Source organism: Phacochoerus africanus, chromosome 8 (assembly GCF_016906955.1).
Source record: "Phacochoerus africanus isolate WHEZ1 chromosome 8, ROS_Pafr_v1, whole genome shotgun sequence".
Taxonomy (NCBI): Eukaryota; Metazoa; Chordata; class Mammalia; order Artiodactyla; family Suidae; genus Phacochoerus; species Phacochoerus africanus.
In genome coordinates this window covers 1,069,110-1,088,287 of record NC_062551.1, presented here as the reverse complement: position 1 = coordinate 1,088,287, position 19,178 = coordinate 1,069,110, and the positions used below count along the sequence as shown (strand labels likewise).

Sequence of the window (19,178 nt, the reverse complement as noted above, 5' to 3'; positions counted from 1 at the left end):
CCGGCCCCCGTGAGGACTGAGAGCCCTGAGGGTCCCATCCAGCTGTGGGGTCCCAGGCCTGTCACCCACCTCGTGGTCCCGTCGGAGCCTCTGTCCGGTGGCAGTCGGCGTGACCTCGCCCACCTGGCTGGGTGACAAGAAAACGGAGGGAGGGGCTGCAGTGAGTTGGGGGGTGAGGCCCAGGTTTGGGTCCCCAGGCGTCCGGGAGCCCCCAGGGACCTGCCTGGGGTGGCCCGAAGGTCCCGGCCCAGCGGGCCTAAGCAAGCGCGTCTCCGTCCGGTTCTCCAACCGCCTGTCTAGGGCGGCGTGGCCCTCGCAGCCCGAGGGCGGCTATAGGGGGCGAGGAGCTAAACCCAGGAGGCCCACAGGGGCTCCCTGCGAGCTCTGGGGGCTGGTCAGGTGGCCGTGAGGGTGGCCTGGGTCCCACAGGCTGGGAACGGGGGCCAGGTCTGTGACCTGGCCATGAGTTCACAGTTCCGGGAGTGGGGTCCCCTTTACCTCTGCCTTGGGCCTGGCACTCTTTCCTGGTGACCCCCTTTACGGCACAGCATGTAATTGCCACACAACAGGTGTCACTTTTTTTTTTTGTCCTCCACTTCATCCCAGGCCCTAGAGGCAGAGGTGGGAAGGCTGGCAAGTCCCCAGTGCAGTGCAGGTTGGCAGAGGGGGTTGGGCCAGGACCCCACCGTAGGAGGGCTCCCCCATCCCCAAGGTGGGGCCTAAAGGATGAATTAGAGTGGGCCAAGGGCCTTCAGGCACAGAGCTGGCATGTGCAAAGGCCCTGAGGTTCAGATGGCATGGTTGCGGCTGGAGCACTGGAGGCCGGAGTGATGCTGGGGAGAGACGGGATGGGCACAGATGGTCAGGGTTGGGCTCGGGCCACGGGCCGCAGAGAGATGCTTCCTTTCTCTTGGCCTAGAGTGGAGGGTGGGCTGTTAGGCGGGGCGCTGGGCAGCTGCCGTGTGCCATGGGGGTTAGTGGGAGAGCCTCTCCAGGAACAGGGAAGGCGGCCAGCGGGGGGCGTCTGCACGGGAACTGGAGCCTGGGCTCTGGGGGCCCACCAGAGGCTGGGAACCCTTGCCCCTGGAGCGTGAGCAAGGGCGTCGGGCTGGCTGTCTGGGCTGCCCTCCACTGACTAATCTCGCTGCCTGGAGTTTCTATGCAAACCTCAAGGTTTGTTATCGGGCAGTGGTGGGCGGGAGGCCGAGGCAGGACGGGCTGTCCTGATGGGCAGCTGGGCAGATGGGCCGATAGGGCCTGGCTGCACGTCCCCTCCCGCCGTGCGTGGGTGGGAAAAATCATTTCAGCTATTTTGTGTTATCACCGGGCCTGGCATTGCGGCCCGATAGGCGTATTTATCTTAGATTAGCGGCCGGGGGGGAGGGGCACAGGAGGGGGCGACGGTGGATGGCGGGGGTCAGCCTGGGGTCAGCTCCAGCGACCAGACCCAGCGGCCAGGTTAAAGCTGCCTCTTCTGGCGCCCTGGGAAGGGAGGTCCGCACGGATGTCCTCAGCGGCCCCATTCACAGCTGAGCAGACGCAGACGCAGGACCTGGGAGGGGTCCCAGGGAGCGAGGGAGGGGGGCGGGCGTCCCCAGTGCCGGCCGGCCTTCCCAGGAGTTTGCTGAGCACCTGGCAGGTACTGGCAGAAATGGGAGGTGTGTTGTGGGGTGACAGACCATAGAACCAAAGAAGTTTGCAACCTGCAGCTCAGGAATGGACAAGAGAAGGTCGTGTATTCACTCAACAAACACTTGTAACTGCCTGGTGCCGGCAGAGTCCAGGCGCCCAGAAAGACAAAGACTAAACAACCAAGAGGGGAAATTGCCACATGTCCGAGGGGGCTGAGGCTCTGGGATAAAATAAGCGGGCAGGAGTTCCCGTCGTGGTGCAGTGGTTAACGAATCCAACTAGGAACCATGAGGTTGCCGGTTCGGTCCCTGCCCTTGCTCAGTGGGTTAATGATCTGGCGTTGCCATGAGCTGTGGTGTAGGTTGCAGACGTGGCTCGGATCCTGCGTTGCTGTGGCTCTGGCGTAGGCCGGCGGCTACAGCACCAATTCGACCCCTAGCCTGGGAACCTCCATATGCTGCGGGAGCGGCCCAAGAAATAGCAACAACGACAACAGCAAAAAAAAAAAAAAAAAAGAGAGACAAAAGACAAAAAAAAATAAAAATAAAAAAATAAAATAAAATAAGCGGGCAGTTCTGAGTCAGGTGGTCAGAGCTGGCCGCATAAGCCACGTCTGAGCAAAGACCAGACAAGGGAAGGAGCCAGCTGCTGTCTGGGGGTGATGTGCCCGGCGGAGGCCAGGTGTGCCCAGCTGGGTCCGGGTGAGTGCAGGGCCCGGAGGGCGGAAGCGGGCTCAGACAGGGGGCCAGTCTCTAACGGGTCGTCTTAGAAATGGGGTTTGGCATCACAGGCCTGGGCCAGCATGGGCCACGGGTGGCTGGCTGCCCGCGTGCGCCAGGCCCCGAGTCCTCCCCGACACCCTCTCCAGCCCTCCCAGAGCATCGGCTCCCAGGCCAGGCAGGGTCTGAGCCCGGCCAGCGCTGCCCCCACAGCACAGCCATGCCCGCCTCCCTGCGCAGAGCCTCAGGCCTGGCCCTGGCCTTCCCTGTGGCTCGGTGGCCAACGCTTGGGCCCTGAGCAGCCCATTCGCTGCTGCCAGCGGTTCTTTACCCGGAGCACCTGGGCCCCATGGCCCAGCTCTGACTGCAGCCTGCACCCTTGACAAAGGCCTGGGCCTCGGGGTCCCATGGGGGCCAGGACCATGAGAGGGGCGGGCATCGGGGGGTCGCTCTCTAGCAAGACTTGACCGCCGTCCCATCAGCCTGCCCAGCGCAGAGCGCACCTGCGCCCTCACTCACACTTTCGTTGATCGAGCGCCTGCGTGTGCGCGGTTAGAGACCCTGGGGGTGTGAGCGGAAGCGATCAGCTACTGCCCTCCTGGAGCCGCAGCCAGTGCAGAGGCTTAGCAGGGGCGCAGGGAAGCTCAGCAGGGGTACGGCAGGCGGCAGCCCCTCGCCCCTCGCCCCAGGGGCTTTGCACGGAGAGCTCAGCGGGCTGAGGGAGCCTGCCCTGCGGCACCCAGGACGACCGCGTACCTGCTCGCTTGGCCAGTGCCCAGGCCCGGCAGGGGGACCAGGAGGGTGGGGGGAGAGCTGGCGGCTGCGTGGTGAGTGGACAGTAGGGGCTCAAGGGAGGACACAGGAAATAAGGCTGAGGCTGAGTTGGGCAGCAGGCACTGTGCTCCTGCAGTTCAGATGTGGAAACTGAGGCCCAGCGAGGTTCTGGGCGGCTGAGCAGGGATGGAGCCCGCAGTCCCACCTCCCGGGAGCGGCCCCTCGCCCGCCCCTTCTGGTCCAGTCCCGCGCGGTTCCCCGGCCCCCCTCGGCCGGGTGGACCCTGCCCCAGGGCTGAGTGTGGGCCACGGGGTGCCCTGTGAAGAGCGTGGTCGGGGCCCAGGTCCTCGGCCGTCCCGGTGGCGGGTGGGGGCCCAGGCCTGGCCGCCTGCCCCGCGCTGCCCGCTGACCTCACCCGCCTTCCGGGAGCGGCTATCTGTGGCCGGGCAGCCTATCTCAGCCCTGGGCGCTAATCGAGCCGGCTTCCTCCTCCGCCCTCCCGCCGGCTTCCTGCCCGGCCGGCCAGCCCCCAGCCCCCCTCCGCCCCAGGCTGGGTGTCCGAGCGTCCGCCTTTGCCCTGCCAGTGCCTCCCAGACGGCCGAGGAGCAGGCCCACCAGGCCCCACCTGGGAGCCTCGGGGGGGGGGGGGGATCGCGGCCCCTTCCAGAAGTTTCCTTCTTAGGCCAAAACCCAGACTCACCGCAACCTGTCTGTGTGGCCTGAGGGCATCCCCGTAAGTGGGCGGCACACCCGGGAGGACGGGGACAGGCCTGCACTGTCACCCTCGTCGGTGCTGCTGCCCTTCCTGCTGGGCGCTCTCCAGGGGCAGCAAGGGCTCTGCTGCTGTCACCAGACCTGTGCTGTCACGGTTCCTGTCACCCACCCTGTTCCCATCCCATTACTCCTGCCTGCCAGGCCCCAGTCACACACCAGGGTGGACCTGGCTTCTGGCCGTCACCTCTTGCGTTGGGGTCCTTGGGGCCGCCGTGCCCTCTGTGGGACGGGGTTCGGACTTGAAGCGTCTGGAGGAACCAGGAGGGCTGAGGATGGCTGGAGGGGGCGGGGAGCCGTGTGCGACTGTGGTGGCACCTCCAGGCACGCGCAGGGCTGTGCAGGCCCCCGGGGCGCAGATTGGGCCCGGTGGTCACACAGCTCCAGCCGGGGCACGTCAGGGTCGTCGTCGGGCCATGCCCTGTGGGGAGACAGAGGCGGCACTGCCCTCCCACCAGGCTTCATCCAGGGAGCAGGTGGCTGGATCAGGCCACTCCACGGGCTGGATGAGCAGCAGGGGGCGTCCCAGACCCAGAGCGGGGGTCACCCCACCAGCCCCCTGCTCTAACCCTCAGCGCGGAGCCCGCAGGGCAGGCGGCGCCAGGCTCCGTGTGTATTTATTTATTTATTATTAGCCCTCCGTCTCCGCGTGACTTATTTCCTCCCCGCACGTTTCCATTACCGCGGCCGTGGACGCGGCTGATAAGATCGGTCCCTGGAGATGGGACAAAGGGGCTGCCATCGGCTTGAGGGCTGGTCATATCCTGCCCGAAAGGGCTGCGCAGGGCCTGAAATGAGCGATGCTATCGGGGGCTTATTGTGAGTTGCGGGGGGAGGGGTCCTGCCGCCCCTTCAGACGGAGCCAGTGTGCGCCCCTCCTCGGCCCCGCCCCCAGGGCAGGTGCCAGCGCCCGGCCCGCGGCAGGGGGCCTGGCATCACCGCGGGCCGTCCTCCCCCAGCCCAGCCAGCGCTCACACATCCAGGTGCTGAGGCTGGAGGCGCCTTGACTCAGCATTTGGCTTCCAGGAACTTACCCCAGAAAAATAATCTCGGCGCGGACAGGCGCAGGGTGGTGGGAACAGACGTCGCGCCTGTGCTCGAGATAGCAAGCCAATTATTTTTTTATTTCTGCTGGTCTGCAGCATTTCTACTGGCAAAGGGAGAGGTGATTCTAAAGGAAGCAGATGGCACACAGACGCCCCCGCCACTTGCCCGTGTCCACACCTGCCCACATGCACTCGGGCAGCCCGACAGCTGGTGCCAGAGGCCACGGGTAGTCATAGGGCAGGAGCAGTCACCTGGGCAGGTGAGAGACGGGCAAGTGTCGAGACCATGCACCGTGTCCCGAGGCGGACACCCCAGCATGGGCTTTGGCTGGATGGGCAGCTGAGTCCTCGGTCCGAGGCCCCATGGAGGAGCCCTGGGGGCTCCTGAGCAGAGGCCTGGGGGAGGGAGGGAGCCGCCTGGGCTGGGGACCAGCCGGACCCACTGTGTGGGTCCTCTGTCCTCCAGGCCCCCTCTTCCCAGGCCCTGCCCTGGCCCTGGCATTGCTTCAAGGGACGGGAAGGCCAGAGCACTGGATGGTGGTCAGCGGCCTGGGTTTGGACTGTCACCCCACCTCGCTGTGGCTAGGTCCTCTCTGACCCTGGCTTTCCTGTCTGTGAATGGCGGGAATAAGCAGCCCCTCGGGCGTGGGCTGGTTGAGGGCTGAGTCATCAGTGCCCTGAGAGCAGGTGTCTGCCACCCCCACAGTGCAGCGAGCACACAGGGCCTGTTAGAGTGGTGACCAGGGCTTGCCCTGTGCCAGGTCATCCTCAAGGGCCCGCTCGGTGCCCCAGTAGGAGCTGTAGGCCTTGGGCCAGGCATCACGCCCCCCGCCCCAGCTCTGCCCCCCTCCCTCCCCACCTCCTCTGTGGGCGGAGCCGCCAAGGGTGCTCCTAAAGGGTCAGCAGGTGCTCAGGGCCAACGGTGGGTGCTGCAGTGTCAGGACATTCTCGTGGTGGCCAAGCTTGGGGCCGCTGCTGCCCCCTGCCAGCTGGGGTAGAATGGGACTGTCCCCTGGGGGTGGCCCCGAGCCAGGGCGGGAGCCCTCCCGCCCCTCCTCTCTCACGACCACCCGGCCTCTGCCGGGACCTTGGCTGCCCTCCGGCCCATTCAGAGGAGAATCGGGCTCCAAGGGACGAGCGGGTGAGGCCTGGGGACATGGGGCAGGGTGGGCCGGCCAGGCTGGGAGGCGGTGAGCGGAGGCCAACCGGAAGGAAGGGCCCTCGGTGGCGTTGGCCCCTGGAAAAACGGGGCGGGGCCGGGCCGCCGGGCTGATAGGAGCCAGATAAGCTGTTTGCACAGGAGGTTTTTCCTTCCTTTATCACACGTCCTGCCTCCAGCCCGCCCTCCAGGACGAGGCCGGGCCGGAGAGCCAGGGACCCCCACCCCACCCCAGTTCCCAGGCCTCGGGGTCCCCCGGGGCCCCGGGCCCAGGCGTGATGGGGCTCTCTCCCCACCGAGCAGGTGCGGGGCTGAGGCCCAGAGACCCAGAGCCTTTTGCCTTTTTTTTTTTTTTTTTTTTTTTGAAGCTTTTTGAGAAGGTGGGAGAGAGAGTGAGTCCTCACCCCTTGAGGCACCCGGGAGCCGCCGTGCACAGGCTGCCGTGGGGCCCCCTGCGGGTCCCCAGTGGGCAGCCAGGCCCCACCTGCCCTGCTGCCTATTCCCAGGCGGTCCCAGCGCCACATTAGCCGGGGCCAGGGTTCAGCCCGATAAAGACCGACTGTTGTTCCGTGTCAAAAAATCAATAATCCCCAGCGATGCCCTGCGATAGGAGGAGACGTCCACAGGAACCAGCTGGCGGGGGCGGGGCGGGGACTGTGGCACCTGGGGGCCACCCGCCCTGCCCGGCGCTCCCCCGGCTGGCGGGGGACAGGCCGGGGGACCGCACGAGGCGACCTCGGCCCTTCTTTGCCTGCCCCCCCCTCCACCTCTTTGTAGATGGGCCCCTGGAGCCCGTGGGGAAGCCCTGGGCCTCTGTGCGTCCCTGGGGCCAGAGGAGGGCGCCTCCCGCCCAGGCGGCGAGAGCAGAACAGGGAGGAGGGCGCCCTCCCCCGGGCTGGCAGGACCAGCTGCCCCTTCTCCCAGGCCTGCGGCTGGGCGGCGGGACCAGGTGTCCAGCCCCAGATCCTCCTCCCGACCGCGTGCCCCAGACAGGCTCGTGAGCCCCGCTGGGCCCAGGTGCTCTTAGAACTTAGCCGTCAGGGACCCCGGCCCAAGGGGCCGACCTTCCAGTGGAGAGGCCAAGAGCTAAGCCAGTGCACACCCGCTCCACCTTGCCGCGGGGGGGGGGGACGCGGGGACCGCAGGTGCCCCCTCTCCCCACCCCCACCCTCGCACACGTGAGGAGACCCAGGAACACAGAGACGGCCATTCAGGGCATCCAGGGTCACGGCCCCTGGAGGGCCCTCCCCGGCCTAGGCCCTGTGGCGGCCACCCACTAGCCCGTGTTGGAGCCACCGCACTGCCATCCTGCCAGCCCCCCCTGCCGTCGGTTCCCAGCAAAGCCACCTGCTCTCTGACTCCACCCCGCGCCCGTGACGTGGCTCCTAGGCAGGGCTTGTGGGGGTGGGGAGCCTGAGAGGGCAGCAGGTGCAGGGGGCAGGTGTGTCCCAGCCCCAGGGAGGCCTTGAGAGGGGTTCTGGGGATCCTCCAGCCCAGCCCCTGCCACGGGCCACTGTGAAGGCAGGGGCTGCGGGAAACTCCTTAGGAAGGAGGGTTTAGGCTTGAGGCCCTTTGAAAACCCCTGACCGTGAATGAGAAGGCCGTCCCCTCCAAGGAGGCTCAGGCTCTGCGAACCCTGCCCCGCCTGGACCTGGGGGCCTGTATGCGGGCGGGGCCAGCAGGAGCCACACTGGGCAGCAGGCGCCAGGGCTGGCAGAGAAGCTGCAGCTACCCCGTGGGCCGTCCGGGGCTGCTGTGCCACAGCTCCCAGGGGCATCCCCCTCTCCGACCTTGCTGTCGGTGAATTGGCCTCCGTCTTGGTCACAGCCACAGCTCCAGGGCCGGGCACTCAATGGAACGAACTACACAGCAGCGGTCGAGGGGCGCTCTGGCCTGTGGCTGGCCCTCAGAATGGGCGCGGGGTGGGCATGTCGTCTCGGGGAAAGGTGTTTGCTGTCCGAGGGGCAGCAGCCTGGGTGGGCCTCCAATGGGTTGCGGTCTGGTGGGAACCATGGCCTGGCTCAGCCAAGCTGTCCAGTTTTCCCCGCGAGCACTGAGACCCCAGATTGTATGTGAAATCTGATTTGTTGTTGTTGTTGTTTTGGGGGTGTTTTGTTTTGCTTTTTAAGGCCACAGCCGCAGCATATGGAGATTCCCAGGCTAGGGGTCAAATCGGAGCTACAGCTGCCAGCCTACACCACAGAGCAGATCCGAGCCGTGTCTGTGACCTACACCGCAGCTCACAGCAATGCTGGATCTTTAACCCACTGAGCAAGGAGGCCAGGGATCGAACCATCATGGTTCCTAGTTGGATTTGTTTCCACTGCACCACGACGGGACCTCCGAAATCTGATTTTTAAAGCATGAGATTTGGTTCTCAGCTCGAAGTTCCCCGGGCCCTGGGGAGCCGCTGATCCTCCCGGGCGCTCAAGTGACCCTGCCCTGTGCCAGCGCTCATGCCCACCTCCTCCCTCGCCTGTCTTCGCTGGACACACACGTCAGGCTCTTGTCCCACCCTGGCCGTGCCACCTGCTGTGGGTCTGGGCCTGGCATCGGGATTGTTTCCTGCCCCCTTAGCCTCGTTGCTGCCCCCTTGGACGGGGATAGGACTGCTTCGGGCCAGAGTGCTCCCGCCCCGCGACGTGCCGGATGTGCTGCGAGGAGGTGCCCTGCCTGGGTTGGGCTCAAGGGGTCTGGGCTCCCGTGTCCTGTGCTACCTGCTGGCTGTGTGACCTCGTCAAGACTTGCTTTTCTTAACAGGCAGAGAGTGGGGGGGAATGGACCCCACCAGCTTCTGCCCCAAACTCCTTAGCCAGGTCCCCGTGATTCGCAGAAGGGAGCGCAGGCCCAAGATGGGTCAGGGAGTCTGAGCCTGTCTAAAGGTGCTGTGGCCGCTGGCGACAGCCAGGCTTATGATCAAGCTCCGCCCGTTTTTGTTTTCTGATGGAGCCTTCAGGTGTGGCCTGATCCAGAAGACCTGCTGGCTGGTCAGTGCCTGGTGGCCCTGGGTCTTCCGGTGTATGGGTTTGTCTGCCTTCTGCTCTGCAGGGCGGGACAGCTCAGAGAATGGTGTCAAGCCCTCAGCAGCCTGGGTGGGAGTCTCACTGCTGCTCGGGTCTGGGGATACAGCCCCAGTGGAAGAGCCACGCGGCTTCAGCCATGTGGAGGCCTCCTGCAGAGCGGCTGCTCCCTCCTGGGCACGTGAACCTTGCCGGTTCACCCAGGCACGGCCCACAGGCCCTTCTCACCCCCAGGAGCTGGGTCTGCCCCCTCGCCTGTCCCAGTCCCATGTCGGGACTCCGAGCCAGACCCTGGGCCTCTGGGCTGTGCTGACTCATCTGTAAACGGGGAGCAAAAACGGGCCAACAGGCCCGGGCCCAGAAGTGGAGGTGTCCCCGATGCTGGTGGGAGTTGGCCGTGCCCCAGCCCTTTTTCTCCCTGGGCCCGATTCGCCCCCTCCAGCCAGATCACGGGGGTGAGCAGGGCCTCAGCATCCACGCAGACGGCCCCACTCCGGAGGCTCCAGGCCTCGGGGCGGAAGGGAGGGTGCCCGCCACGGGCCCTGTGCACAGGTGGGCCCCCAGAGTCTCGGGGTGCCCATACCACCCGCTCCAGCTCTCGACTCACTTGAAGAACACGGTCCAGGAGGAGGCTGGCTGTGCCTAAACGCGGCCCCTGTCTGCTGCAGCCGCGTGCGCATCCGCGTGATGAGGCCTCTGCCCCAGCCCACGGGCGGCACACGCCCCAGCATGCCTGGGCCACCCAGACGGCAGCCGGTGGTGGCTGCGGCCGTGTCCCGCTGTCGTGGCACTTGCCATGAAGGCAAGGACTGGTAGTCACGTGGCACCACACCTGGGTGGCTGGAAGCCCCGTCGGCACGGAGAGCGGCCACTGCCCCAGGCCCAGAGGGGCTGAGAGCCTGGCCGGAATCGTGCAGGGGCCGGCCCAGCCGGACCCCCACTGGCTGCCCTCAGTCTGGGAGCGCTCCCTCTGCCGGGCCCTGGCCTCAGGCGCCACACCTGTTTGTCATCTGCCCTTGTGGTGACCTAGGAGGCAGGAAGGGACGCGCCTGCGTCCTAGAGCCTCAGGGGTTGACAGGTCAGGCATCACCCGCTGGTGTCTCAGTCCCCAAAGGGAAGGGCTGCTCAGCCTGAAGCCGCAGGACAGCCGGACCCTGGCCCCTTGTATCACTCCGTCTCCCGGGGGTCTCAGTGCCACCCACTCAGCAGGGTCAAGTTGAGTGAGAGCAGGAAAAGGACTGACCTTGAGAGCTGGTGACCATGGGCAGGTCCCGCCACCCTCAGTTCCAGATCACAGGGGACAAGGTGAGGTGTGTCTGTGGTGGGAGGGGCCAGGCCAGCATCTGAATAAGCGGGCCAAGGGGGCAGAGAGGCCAGCTCGCCCGGCCAACACCCATGGCCCCGTCTACTGTGTGACCTTGAGAGAGACGCTTGCCCTCTCTGGGCCTGGTTCCCATGTTGGTGCAGGGCATGCTGGATGCACACTCAGGGCTCCCAGCCTCCCCCACTCCGGGCCCAGGCCCTCAGAGACTTCTGGAACCTGCCGGGGCGGGGCCTGCTCGCCCCTGCACTTTCTTCCTCTCCCTCTTGGCGCCTCTTTCTCTCCCTTTTTTTGACTTTTATCAAAGGCAAACAGTGGGATCCCTGAGATAGGGCCACTCCCACCAAAGACAGGGTAGCCCCCAGGGAGCCACAGGGCAGGGCCAGCCAGAGTGATGAGACTGATTAGATAAGTGGGTGCTGGCAGTGGCCCCAGAGTGGGCACCCACACACCGATCCCAGAGCCCACCGGTGGGGGCGAGGCCTGCCGGGTGGCTGACCTTTGTACTCTGGAGGCCACTGGCCATGAGCACAGAGCCTGGAAGGAGAGGCCGGCCAGCAGGAGGCACCCCAAGCTCCTCCAGCAATGGGCAGGTGGCCAGCCAGCCGGCCAGGGCCTGTTGCTTGGTGGGGACAGAGACCTGGGGAGGCTGCACTTGGTGGAACCCAGAGCCAGGTGGTCTGGTTGGGGCCCTGAATTCTCCATCAGAAAGGAGCTTCAGGAGTTCCCGCTGTGGCTCAGTGGTTAACGAATCCGACCAGGAACCATGAGGTCGTGGGGGCGCTCAGTGGGTTAAGGATCCGGCGTCACCGTGAGCTGCGGTGTAGGTCGCAGATGCAGCTTGGGTCTTCCGTTGCTGTGGCTGTGGTGTAGGCCAGCGGCCACAGCTCCGATTGGACCCCTAGCCTGGGAACCTCTGTACACCGCGGGTGCAGCCCTTGAAAAGGCAAAAAGACAAAAAAATTAAAAGAAAAAAGAACGGGGCTTCGGTCTAGGCGAGGGGACAGCAGCCCTCGCCGGGCAGTGCGGCCTGGAGCAGGTTGCCCGAGCTCTCTGGGCGGCCCCGGCCATGGGGTGGGCAGCTCCGAAGCTCCTGCCTGCTGGTTGTGCCCTCACTGAAGGAGTCCCCCCCCCCCCGCCCCCCGGCTGGGGCAGAGCTGGGAGAGGCCGGGACCGAGGGCGGCTCGGGACACGCAGGCGCTGGGGACGGAAGCGCAGGGCTGGCCTTGCCACCAGCACGCTGCCTTTGCCCTCCCGGCCCCAGCCCCTCAGGGGGAGCGCGGCCCAGGCAGAGGCCCCTGCCGTTGTCCCCAGGCCCCAGGTCTCCCACCTGCCGCCCCAGCTGCCGGGCTCCCCAGATGTTGGGATGCTTAGCCCGGCCTCCCCGGCCCGGCCCCTCAGGACGCCATCGGAGGGCGTGGAGGCCTAGGTGGATGGTAAAGTCATAGAAATATGCAGAGGCTGGATTTGCTCCTCTGGATCTGCGCAGACGCTTAGGGGGTGAAATTGAATCCCGGCGCAGCGTGTTTGTTCTGGAAATAACGTCTGTGGGGGTTGTTTGCCAGAATAAATTAGTCTTTGTCCCCGCACCGTTCCTGTAGTACCGGCCCAACCCCCGTGGGGGTCCCCCAGGCAGCACAGAGGCGACGTGAGGGCGGAGCGGAGGGTCAGCCCCGGAGCTGGAGAGCGCCCCCCCCCCCCAGCAGCCCTCTCTTCACTGGTGCCTCTTGCCTCAGCCCAGAAAGACCCAGAAGAGGGTGTCAGGGCCCAGCTGAGAGCATGCGGGGGCGCTGGTTTAAATCCCACCCACCGTCTGTGTGGTTTGGGCCAGTTGCTTAACCTCTTTGAACCTGTCTCCCCCTCTGTACACTTGGGGAAGGGGGAGCTTGGAGGAGCCCCCATGAATTAGGCCCAGCACTTGTTAAGAGCCAGGAAACAGGGCCAGGAATTGTGTGAGGGCGGTGGCATTGCCCCCGCTGTCCTGCTGTGGGGACGGAGGTAGGAGGCGGGGTGGGCGGGACTCGGCCTGGGCCTCACCGGGCTGGAGGCTCTCTCACCCCAGCCGCTCCGAAGCTGGGAAGAGGAAGCAGAGACATGGGTCACAGGAGGCTGCAGGGCGAAGGCCACCGCCACCTGAGGTCCACCCCGACTGGCCCACCATGGGAGCCGACGCCCCCATGGTTCCTGGAAGCCCGAGGTGCCCATGTGGGGCTTTGTGACCCGGAGACTGGCCTCCAGTCCCTCCTCCAGCCAGGCTGGCAGCGGGGCTTGAGCTCTCCTGGGCCCCCAGCTTCCTGTTGGTGCGGTCAGGAGCTGACCCTCTCCAGGCCACTGCTGTCTAGAGCCTCCGGCTCTTTCAGAGGCTGTTTAAAAATAGCTGTATCTTCCTGTCTGCCATTCTCCCTGCTGGCCTCCACCCCCAACCTCCACGTCTCCTGCCCCAGCCCCTTCCTCACTCATTCATAATTTCATCCATCTCGAACTTGAACTGAACTCTCAGCAGGTACCCAGTGTGCCGGGAGTAGGTGCCCCCCCCCCTCATTTTTTGAAGGCATTTTTACTTCTGGTTGGGAGAGGGTCTTTGGTAGGTGATAACTGGGCTTTAACACCTGCTTGGCTGTGTGAGGGGTTGGACAGGAACAGGGAGCTGGAAGGAGCTTATCTAAGTGGATGGAACTTGAGCATCACTAGGGCCACCATGGACAGTTGCACAGGTTATGCACTGCACAAGGGCACTGGGTGAGCTGGGGCTAAGGTCCAGCCAGCCTCCCCTCACTGAGCCAGGCACCCGCTATGGCCCTGCATCCACCCACATGGGGTACCCTTTCTAATGCACAGCCCCTTGAGACAGCCTTTCCTGGACAAGGAGGTAGGTCCTGATGGTAACCAGTGCCTGATCCCAAGCCCACAACCCTCAGCTCCCTGGTCTCTGCCTTTCCCAGGCCTCAACCAACCTCCAGCAAGCCCTGAGTGGTGCAGAACGACTGCCTTTATCAGGAGCTCTGGTGGTGCGTGATACCCAGGCGATGGAGCGGCTGCTGCGAAACTCCAGCCACGCTGTTATCGGGGCACTCGGGCCGCCAGCCTGGGGCTCCGATTAGGGGCCGTGGTGGTTTGCCTGTGGGTACACGCACAGGCGAGGTGGGAGGCTCACTGGCTCTGCCCCTTCCTGTGTGGCCTCGAGGACTGGGGACAGGCGAGAGCCAGGGCTCTGAGAGACGGGCCTCGGGACCCGCAGGTACACCGAGCTTGGGGCAGACTGGGGCCTGGGGCTCCACCCACCCACCGGGTGACCTGGGCCTGCCGCCCCCGTCCCTGCTGTGTCCCTTCGTCCGGGTGGGACTCGACAGCGCACACTCGGGAAAACTGCACGGAACGGCGGCGGTTGGGGGGGGGAACGGTGGGGAGAGGGGCACCAGCCCCAGAGGGGAACCATCTCCTAATAGGCCCCGGCTGGAAGAGGCCGGGATCAGGCTCTGGGCGCCCACAGGAGCTCCGTGGCACCAGGGATCGTGGCCCTGTCCCTGGCTCGCCCGTGGCCCCAGCAGGGGACTGAGGTCCGGAGGGGGGCAGGTGGCACCCGCGCTGCAGAGGCCCCAGTGTGGGCGAGCCCGTGTGGCTTCGTGCAGGTCAGACAGGGACGGGCCATGGCATTAGGGTTCTAGATGTTTCCGCCTTGGTCCCCCTGCTCTGAGCAGGGGGAGGGAGTCGGGGGGTGACACAGCTCAGCCTCAGAAGCAGAGTGCAGACCCGTTGGATGGAGAGACAGGCAGTGTGGGCGGACAGAGGAGGGCCCAGCAAGCGTGCCTTTAAACAGCCTCTTCCTCCTCTCCCCACTTACACCCCCTGGGTCGGGGGCCAGGACCGCAGGACCTGGGTCGGGTTCAGATCCTGGCACCCCACTGCCAGCTGTGTGGGGCCCCGCTTTCCTGTCCGGGCACCTGGGGACACAGAGGGAAAGGGCCGGGCAGGATCCATAACCACCTGCCAGCGGGCCCCCTGCAGGGCTAGGGCAGGGTGGCAGCGGGCAGAGCCCTGGTCGGGACCCAGGTGTCCTGGGCACACTGGTAGAGGACATGGCCCCCGTGGGCAGAGCGACAGAGCTGCCCTCCGCCCTCCTTCCCGTGGGGCTGATAAAGGGCGCCGCCTCCTGGCCTCGGCCTGGTCCCCTGCCACCTTATCTACCCTGGGGAAGACAAGGACCCAGTTAGAACGTTTTAGCCGGGCCTCCTGGCATATTTGCACGTTATCTGTGCCATTAGGCCGGCGGTTATCTGATAATCGTGCCCATTAAGGCCACAGCCTGCCCGATCAGGGATCCAGGAAGTGGGGCCGCCGCAGCAGCGCCCATGGGGCCCAGGTGGCACGGGAGGCCACAGCAGCCCAGCCATCCAGGACACGGCCACCGGCAGGCCTTCATCCAGGGACAAGCCTGAGGCTCAAGGGGACAGTTGACAAGAGTGTCCCAGGACAGACACGCACAGCCTTGGGGCCTCCAAGCATCGGAAGTCTACTTACTCCCTCTCGGCCGCAGAGCGGAGCCCCGGTCAGGGCGTGGGCAGGGCCGCAACGTCCCCGCGTGCCCTGTGCTGTGTCTCCTTGTGTGTCTCTTTCAAAGACGTTTGTCACTGGCTCCAGGGCCCGTCGGATAAGCCTGATGGTCTCACCGTAATCACGTCCGCAAAGACCCTTTTCCCAAATAGGCACATGGACAGGTTCTGGGTGGATGAGTCTGGGGGGCCACCGTTTGGCGCCCCCGACTAGGTCACATGGGTCCTGCGATGAAGCCTGGCTGAACCTATCCGACCCCAAGGTCCTGCCCCGCAAGGACTGGTGGGGCTCCCAGCAGAGGCGCACCTGTGCATGTAAATGTGACAGCCCCGCAGCCACACCACGGGAGCTCCGGCAGCCATGGCCTGAGAGCCTCACACCCTCTGCTGGGTGACAGGCCGCAGGCACAGGTAGCTGTTGGCCAAGGGCCTCAGCAAGAGTCGGGTCCAGACCTTTCTAGAGGGCAGGCGGGGTCCTGGGGGCTCCCGGTGCCACCCAGGCACAGTCTGGCTGTGCCGAGGGCCTCGGGGCCAGGGGGGGGGCGGGGGGGGGGAAGCTTGGCTGGGGGCCTGACCCCGCCCGCTGGGCCCTGTGCTAAGATGCCTGGAGGAGAGCTGGCTCAGTCCCCACCCCAGCTCAGAGGGTCTGCAGACACTGCGCTCAAGCCAGTGGGAGGGGCTGGGAGGACCGTGTGGAGGGGACGGGGTGGGTCTCGTCGACGTCCTTACCCTCGGCCCTGTGCCCCCGACGTAAGGCAGAGGGGCGGCCGGCTCCATGTGTGCATGCTGGGCTGCACGAGGCCCAAGCATCCCAGCGCAGCAGCCCTTGTCCCCAAGCGGGGTGCCCACCTGCTCACACTCAGCTGCAGGGACCCTGCTGTCCTGTGTCTGTCCTGTGCCGGGCCCCAGAACCTGGCCCGGGCCCGCCCGTCTCTGCCCTCAGGCCCCCTGAGGGGTGGACCAGACCTGAGCTGCTGGGCACTCCTGACGCCTCTGTCTCTCCCTGCAGATGAGCTGGAGCTGGTGCTGCAGGACGGACAGAGATGCGTGCGGGCCCGGCGGGGCCTCACCGAGGGCCTGTCCTGGGGCCCATTCCGCGGGAGCATCCAGACCGGAGCCTCATCTCCTGGACAGGTGGAACTGGTAAGAAACCCCGACCCCAGCCACAGCAGCCAGGACAGTGTCCAGCTTAGACCTCAGCCCAGGAGTTCGTGTCACTCCGTGTTGCATGTGGGTCAGGAGATGTGGGTGTGAGGTGTTGGGACCAGGAGGGCAGCACAGGGAGGGCTGCCTGGAGGAGGCGTTCTCTAAGCAGGCCCATAGTGAATGAGTAGCAGTGGGTGGGGCAGAGAAGAAGGGCATCCAAGGGATGAAAGCAAAAAGGAGCCGTGGGCCGGGGCAGCAGGCAGGAACCGCCGCCCACCCCCGCCTCCTCAGTGGCTGCCCCTGGTGGGGAGCAAGCTGGTTTTCTGGGTGCTTGGGGGCAGCTCCAACAAAGGGTAGGTGTTCCGTTTCCATGCCCCTGGTTCTCCTGTCGACAGGGAGAGGGCGCCGCTGGTACCTGAGAGTCTCTGGCCTGTGTTCTTCTCCCGCTCTAACCGGGCAGCCCCACTGGGCAGTGTGGCCTCTCCCAGGTGCCGGCACCACTGGCCGTCGTTTGTCTCTGGGCTACTTCTGAGTTTCCTCTGTTGTGGCGAGTCGGCCTGGCATCCTCTTGCAGGGGGTACAAAGCCTCCTTTCAGTTCAGAAAGGGCACTGCTGTGGGAAGCAAGTGAGTGAGCGTGGGGGCACTGGAATGGGCACGTGTGTGGCAGGAATTGGAGAGGGGCCTGTGCATGACACATTCAGCAAACATGTCCTAACCATGGTGACACTCGCCTAGGAGGCCAGGCAGCAGCCGGGTTGGTCCCCTCAAGCCCAGGCAACCCAGATATGCAGGTGCAGACATGGCCTGCGCCCTTTTGATTCGTAAGGTAGCATTCAGGTGTGGCTGGATCCAGGGTACACACTGCTGGCAGGAGCCCCACAGCACTGGGTCTCACGGGCCTCTGATCATCAGCTTTCAGCGGCAGTAGGGGTGCTGTTTGGCGCACCCTCCACCTGCAGCACTTGGAAACCAAACGCTGCCCCAGCAGCTCTAACCAGCTCCAACTTGGCAGCCAAAGCCTCCGTCTCACCCGAGGAAACGAGGGCCCTAGGAACTCAGCCTCTGGAAGTGTCTACAGGGGTGGTGGGGAGCCATGGACAGAATCCCACTGCAGGCCCTCGGAGAGTCATTCACAACCCACCTCCCCAACCTCCCATGTGCAGTCAGACCTGGGCTATGGGTTGTGCTAAGGCGGAATCTCAGGTCTGAGGCTGGGCTTTGGGAGATGGGAGATATCACCCAGCTTTTGAATGTGCCACCCACGTGCTTACTGCTGCCGAGCAGCCAGCAAGCCTGGCAGGTGATTGCCAAGGCCGCTCAGGGGGTCGGAGGGAGGCTGGCCCAAGGCTGAGGGCACCCACCTTTGAGGCCAGGCTGTCCTGTGGCACAGGGTCCAGATCCTGGCATTTTCTCCCTGACAGCCGTGTTTCCATGTGCCCCCAGGCAGGCCCCGCCTCTGAGCGTCTGTCTCCCCAGCCTTTGGAACTTCGGGGGTCCTGGAGGCCTGAGCCTCCCGCAGAGGGGAGGATGGGCAGAGCACAGCTTCTCGGTGAGGGGGGGCAGCCGGGCTGGTTCACCGCGATGACGCACGCATCCTGCTAACCACAGGGCATGGCTGAGCAGGTGGCAAAGCCAGCAGCCCTGTGGGAGGGTGACCTGCTTGTCCTGTGGCCCCAAACTGGGAGGATGCACTGGAAGGTCCAGGGGGATCTCAGCTCCATAGAAGAAGCCAGATTTCAGCTTCACTGTGGGACACAGGCGGTGGTGTTCAGAGCAGTAGTTCTTGGTAGGCAGTGAGTTCCCCATCGCTGGAGGTATGCAAGTAGTAGTTGGTTCTTCCGAGGGTAGGCTGTCGTGGGAGCGTTAATGTGAGCTCCGTCGCTCTCATCTCCAGATTACCGAGTCGAGCAGAGCCATGAGCAGTGTCGGGACAAAGGCGGGGTGGCCGAGGCCTGGGGACCTCACTGTGTTGGGAGCAGGACCTGCACTCTGACCTCTGCTCCCTCCTTGGGCACAGCCAGCACCTTCCAGGATGGATAGGTGTGTGTTCCACACTCTTCCACGTGCACAGCTCTGCATCCATCCTTACACCCGGTCCTCGTGCCTCCACGCCCGTGAGCAGGCACCACCGTCCCCATTTCCCAGAGGCTCCACGTGGGAAGTGACTTGCCAAAGTCGCCAGGATCGGGGAGCAGAGGGAGACATGGAACCCGTGTCTGCCCACCCCTAGAGACCCCTGCAGGACAGGGCTGGGGGCGGGGGACGCCGGGCCCCTCCTGCCTGCAGCCTCCGCTCCAGGCCTCTGCCCTCTCGGGCCTGGGCCGCAGGTCAGCCCGGGGAGACTTGGCTCGAGGTTGGAAGCTCTCTCCAGGCCGAGAGATAATGGCCCAGGGAGCTCGCGCCAGAGCCTCGCCTTTGAGGCTCGAGCAGAGGAGCCGGGAGGAAGCAGCCGCCCGCTCTTCCCTGCGGCTTTATCTCCTGCAGAATTAAATCCTTGATTAACCCTTATCTCCCCAGCAGGCGCTATCTCCGCCTTGGCGCCGAGTGTCCAGACACACGTACGAGATGATTGATTTCTTAAAGATACGCGCGCCTTCCGATACTCCATTTATTGTCTAAATATTTTCGTTAACGTTTCAGCGGCCCCTTATCAGGCTCAGCTGATGGGCCTCGGTCCCCCCCCTGCCCCCCCACCCCAGATCGCCCTGTCTTCCCGCCAGGCAGTTTGTCTTGGCTGTCGGGAGAGGGGTGGACATGCGTGCGGTGACCCCAACCCACGACCTCCCCAGGCTCGGGCCACTTGCAGGCAGGAGGGGGCCGGCTGGCTGCCCCCACAGTCCCCGCACACACACCGGACGTCGGGGGTGGGAGCCCCAGGAAGGACACAGCACGCAGGCCTGGCGAGGGTTGAGAGGCGGTTCTGGCCCCGGCTTGCTGTGGGACCTTGAGCGGGTCCCTCCCAGATCCAGCTGTGGCCTCACTGCTAGAAACCCCGGGGCCTGGAGGCCCAGCCAGCTCTGAAACTCATCCTCGGATGCA

The 19,178-nt window shown here is 65.1% G+C and overlaps 1 protein-coding gene across 1 annotated transcript in view; it reads left to right on the top strand.

Annotated features, from left to right (window-relative positions):
- The window catches only part of ZFPM1 (zinc finger protein, FOG family member 1), a 62,901-nt gene that overhangs the window by 31,335 nt on the left and 12,388 nt on the right, over window positions 1-19,178 (top strand). Inside the window, exon 4 of the mRNA XM_047790718.1 lies at window positions 16,002-16,135. Coding sequence (XP_047646674.1) covers window positions 16,002-16,135 — 134 coding nt within the window. The remainder of the gene's footprint in view (window positions 1-16,001; window positions 16,136-19,178) is intronic.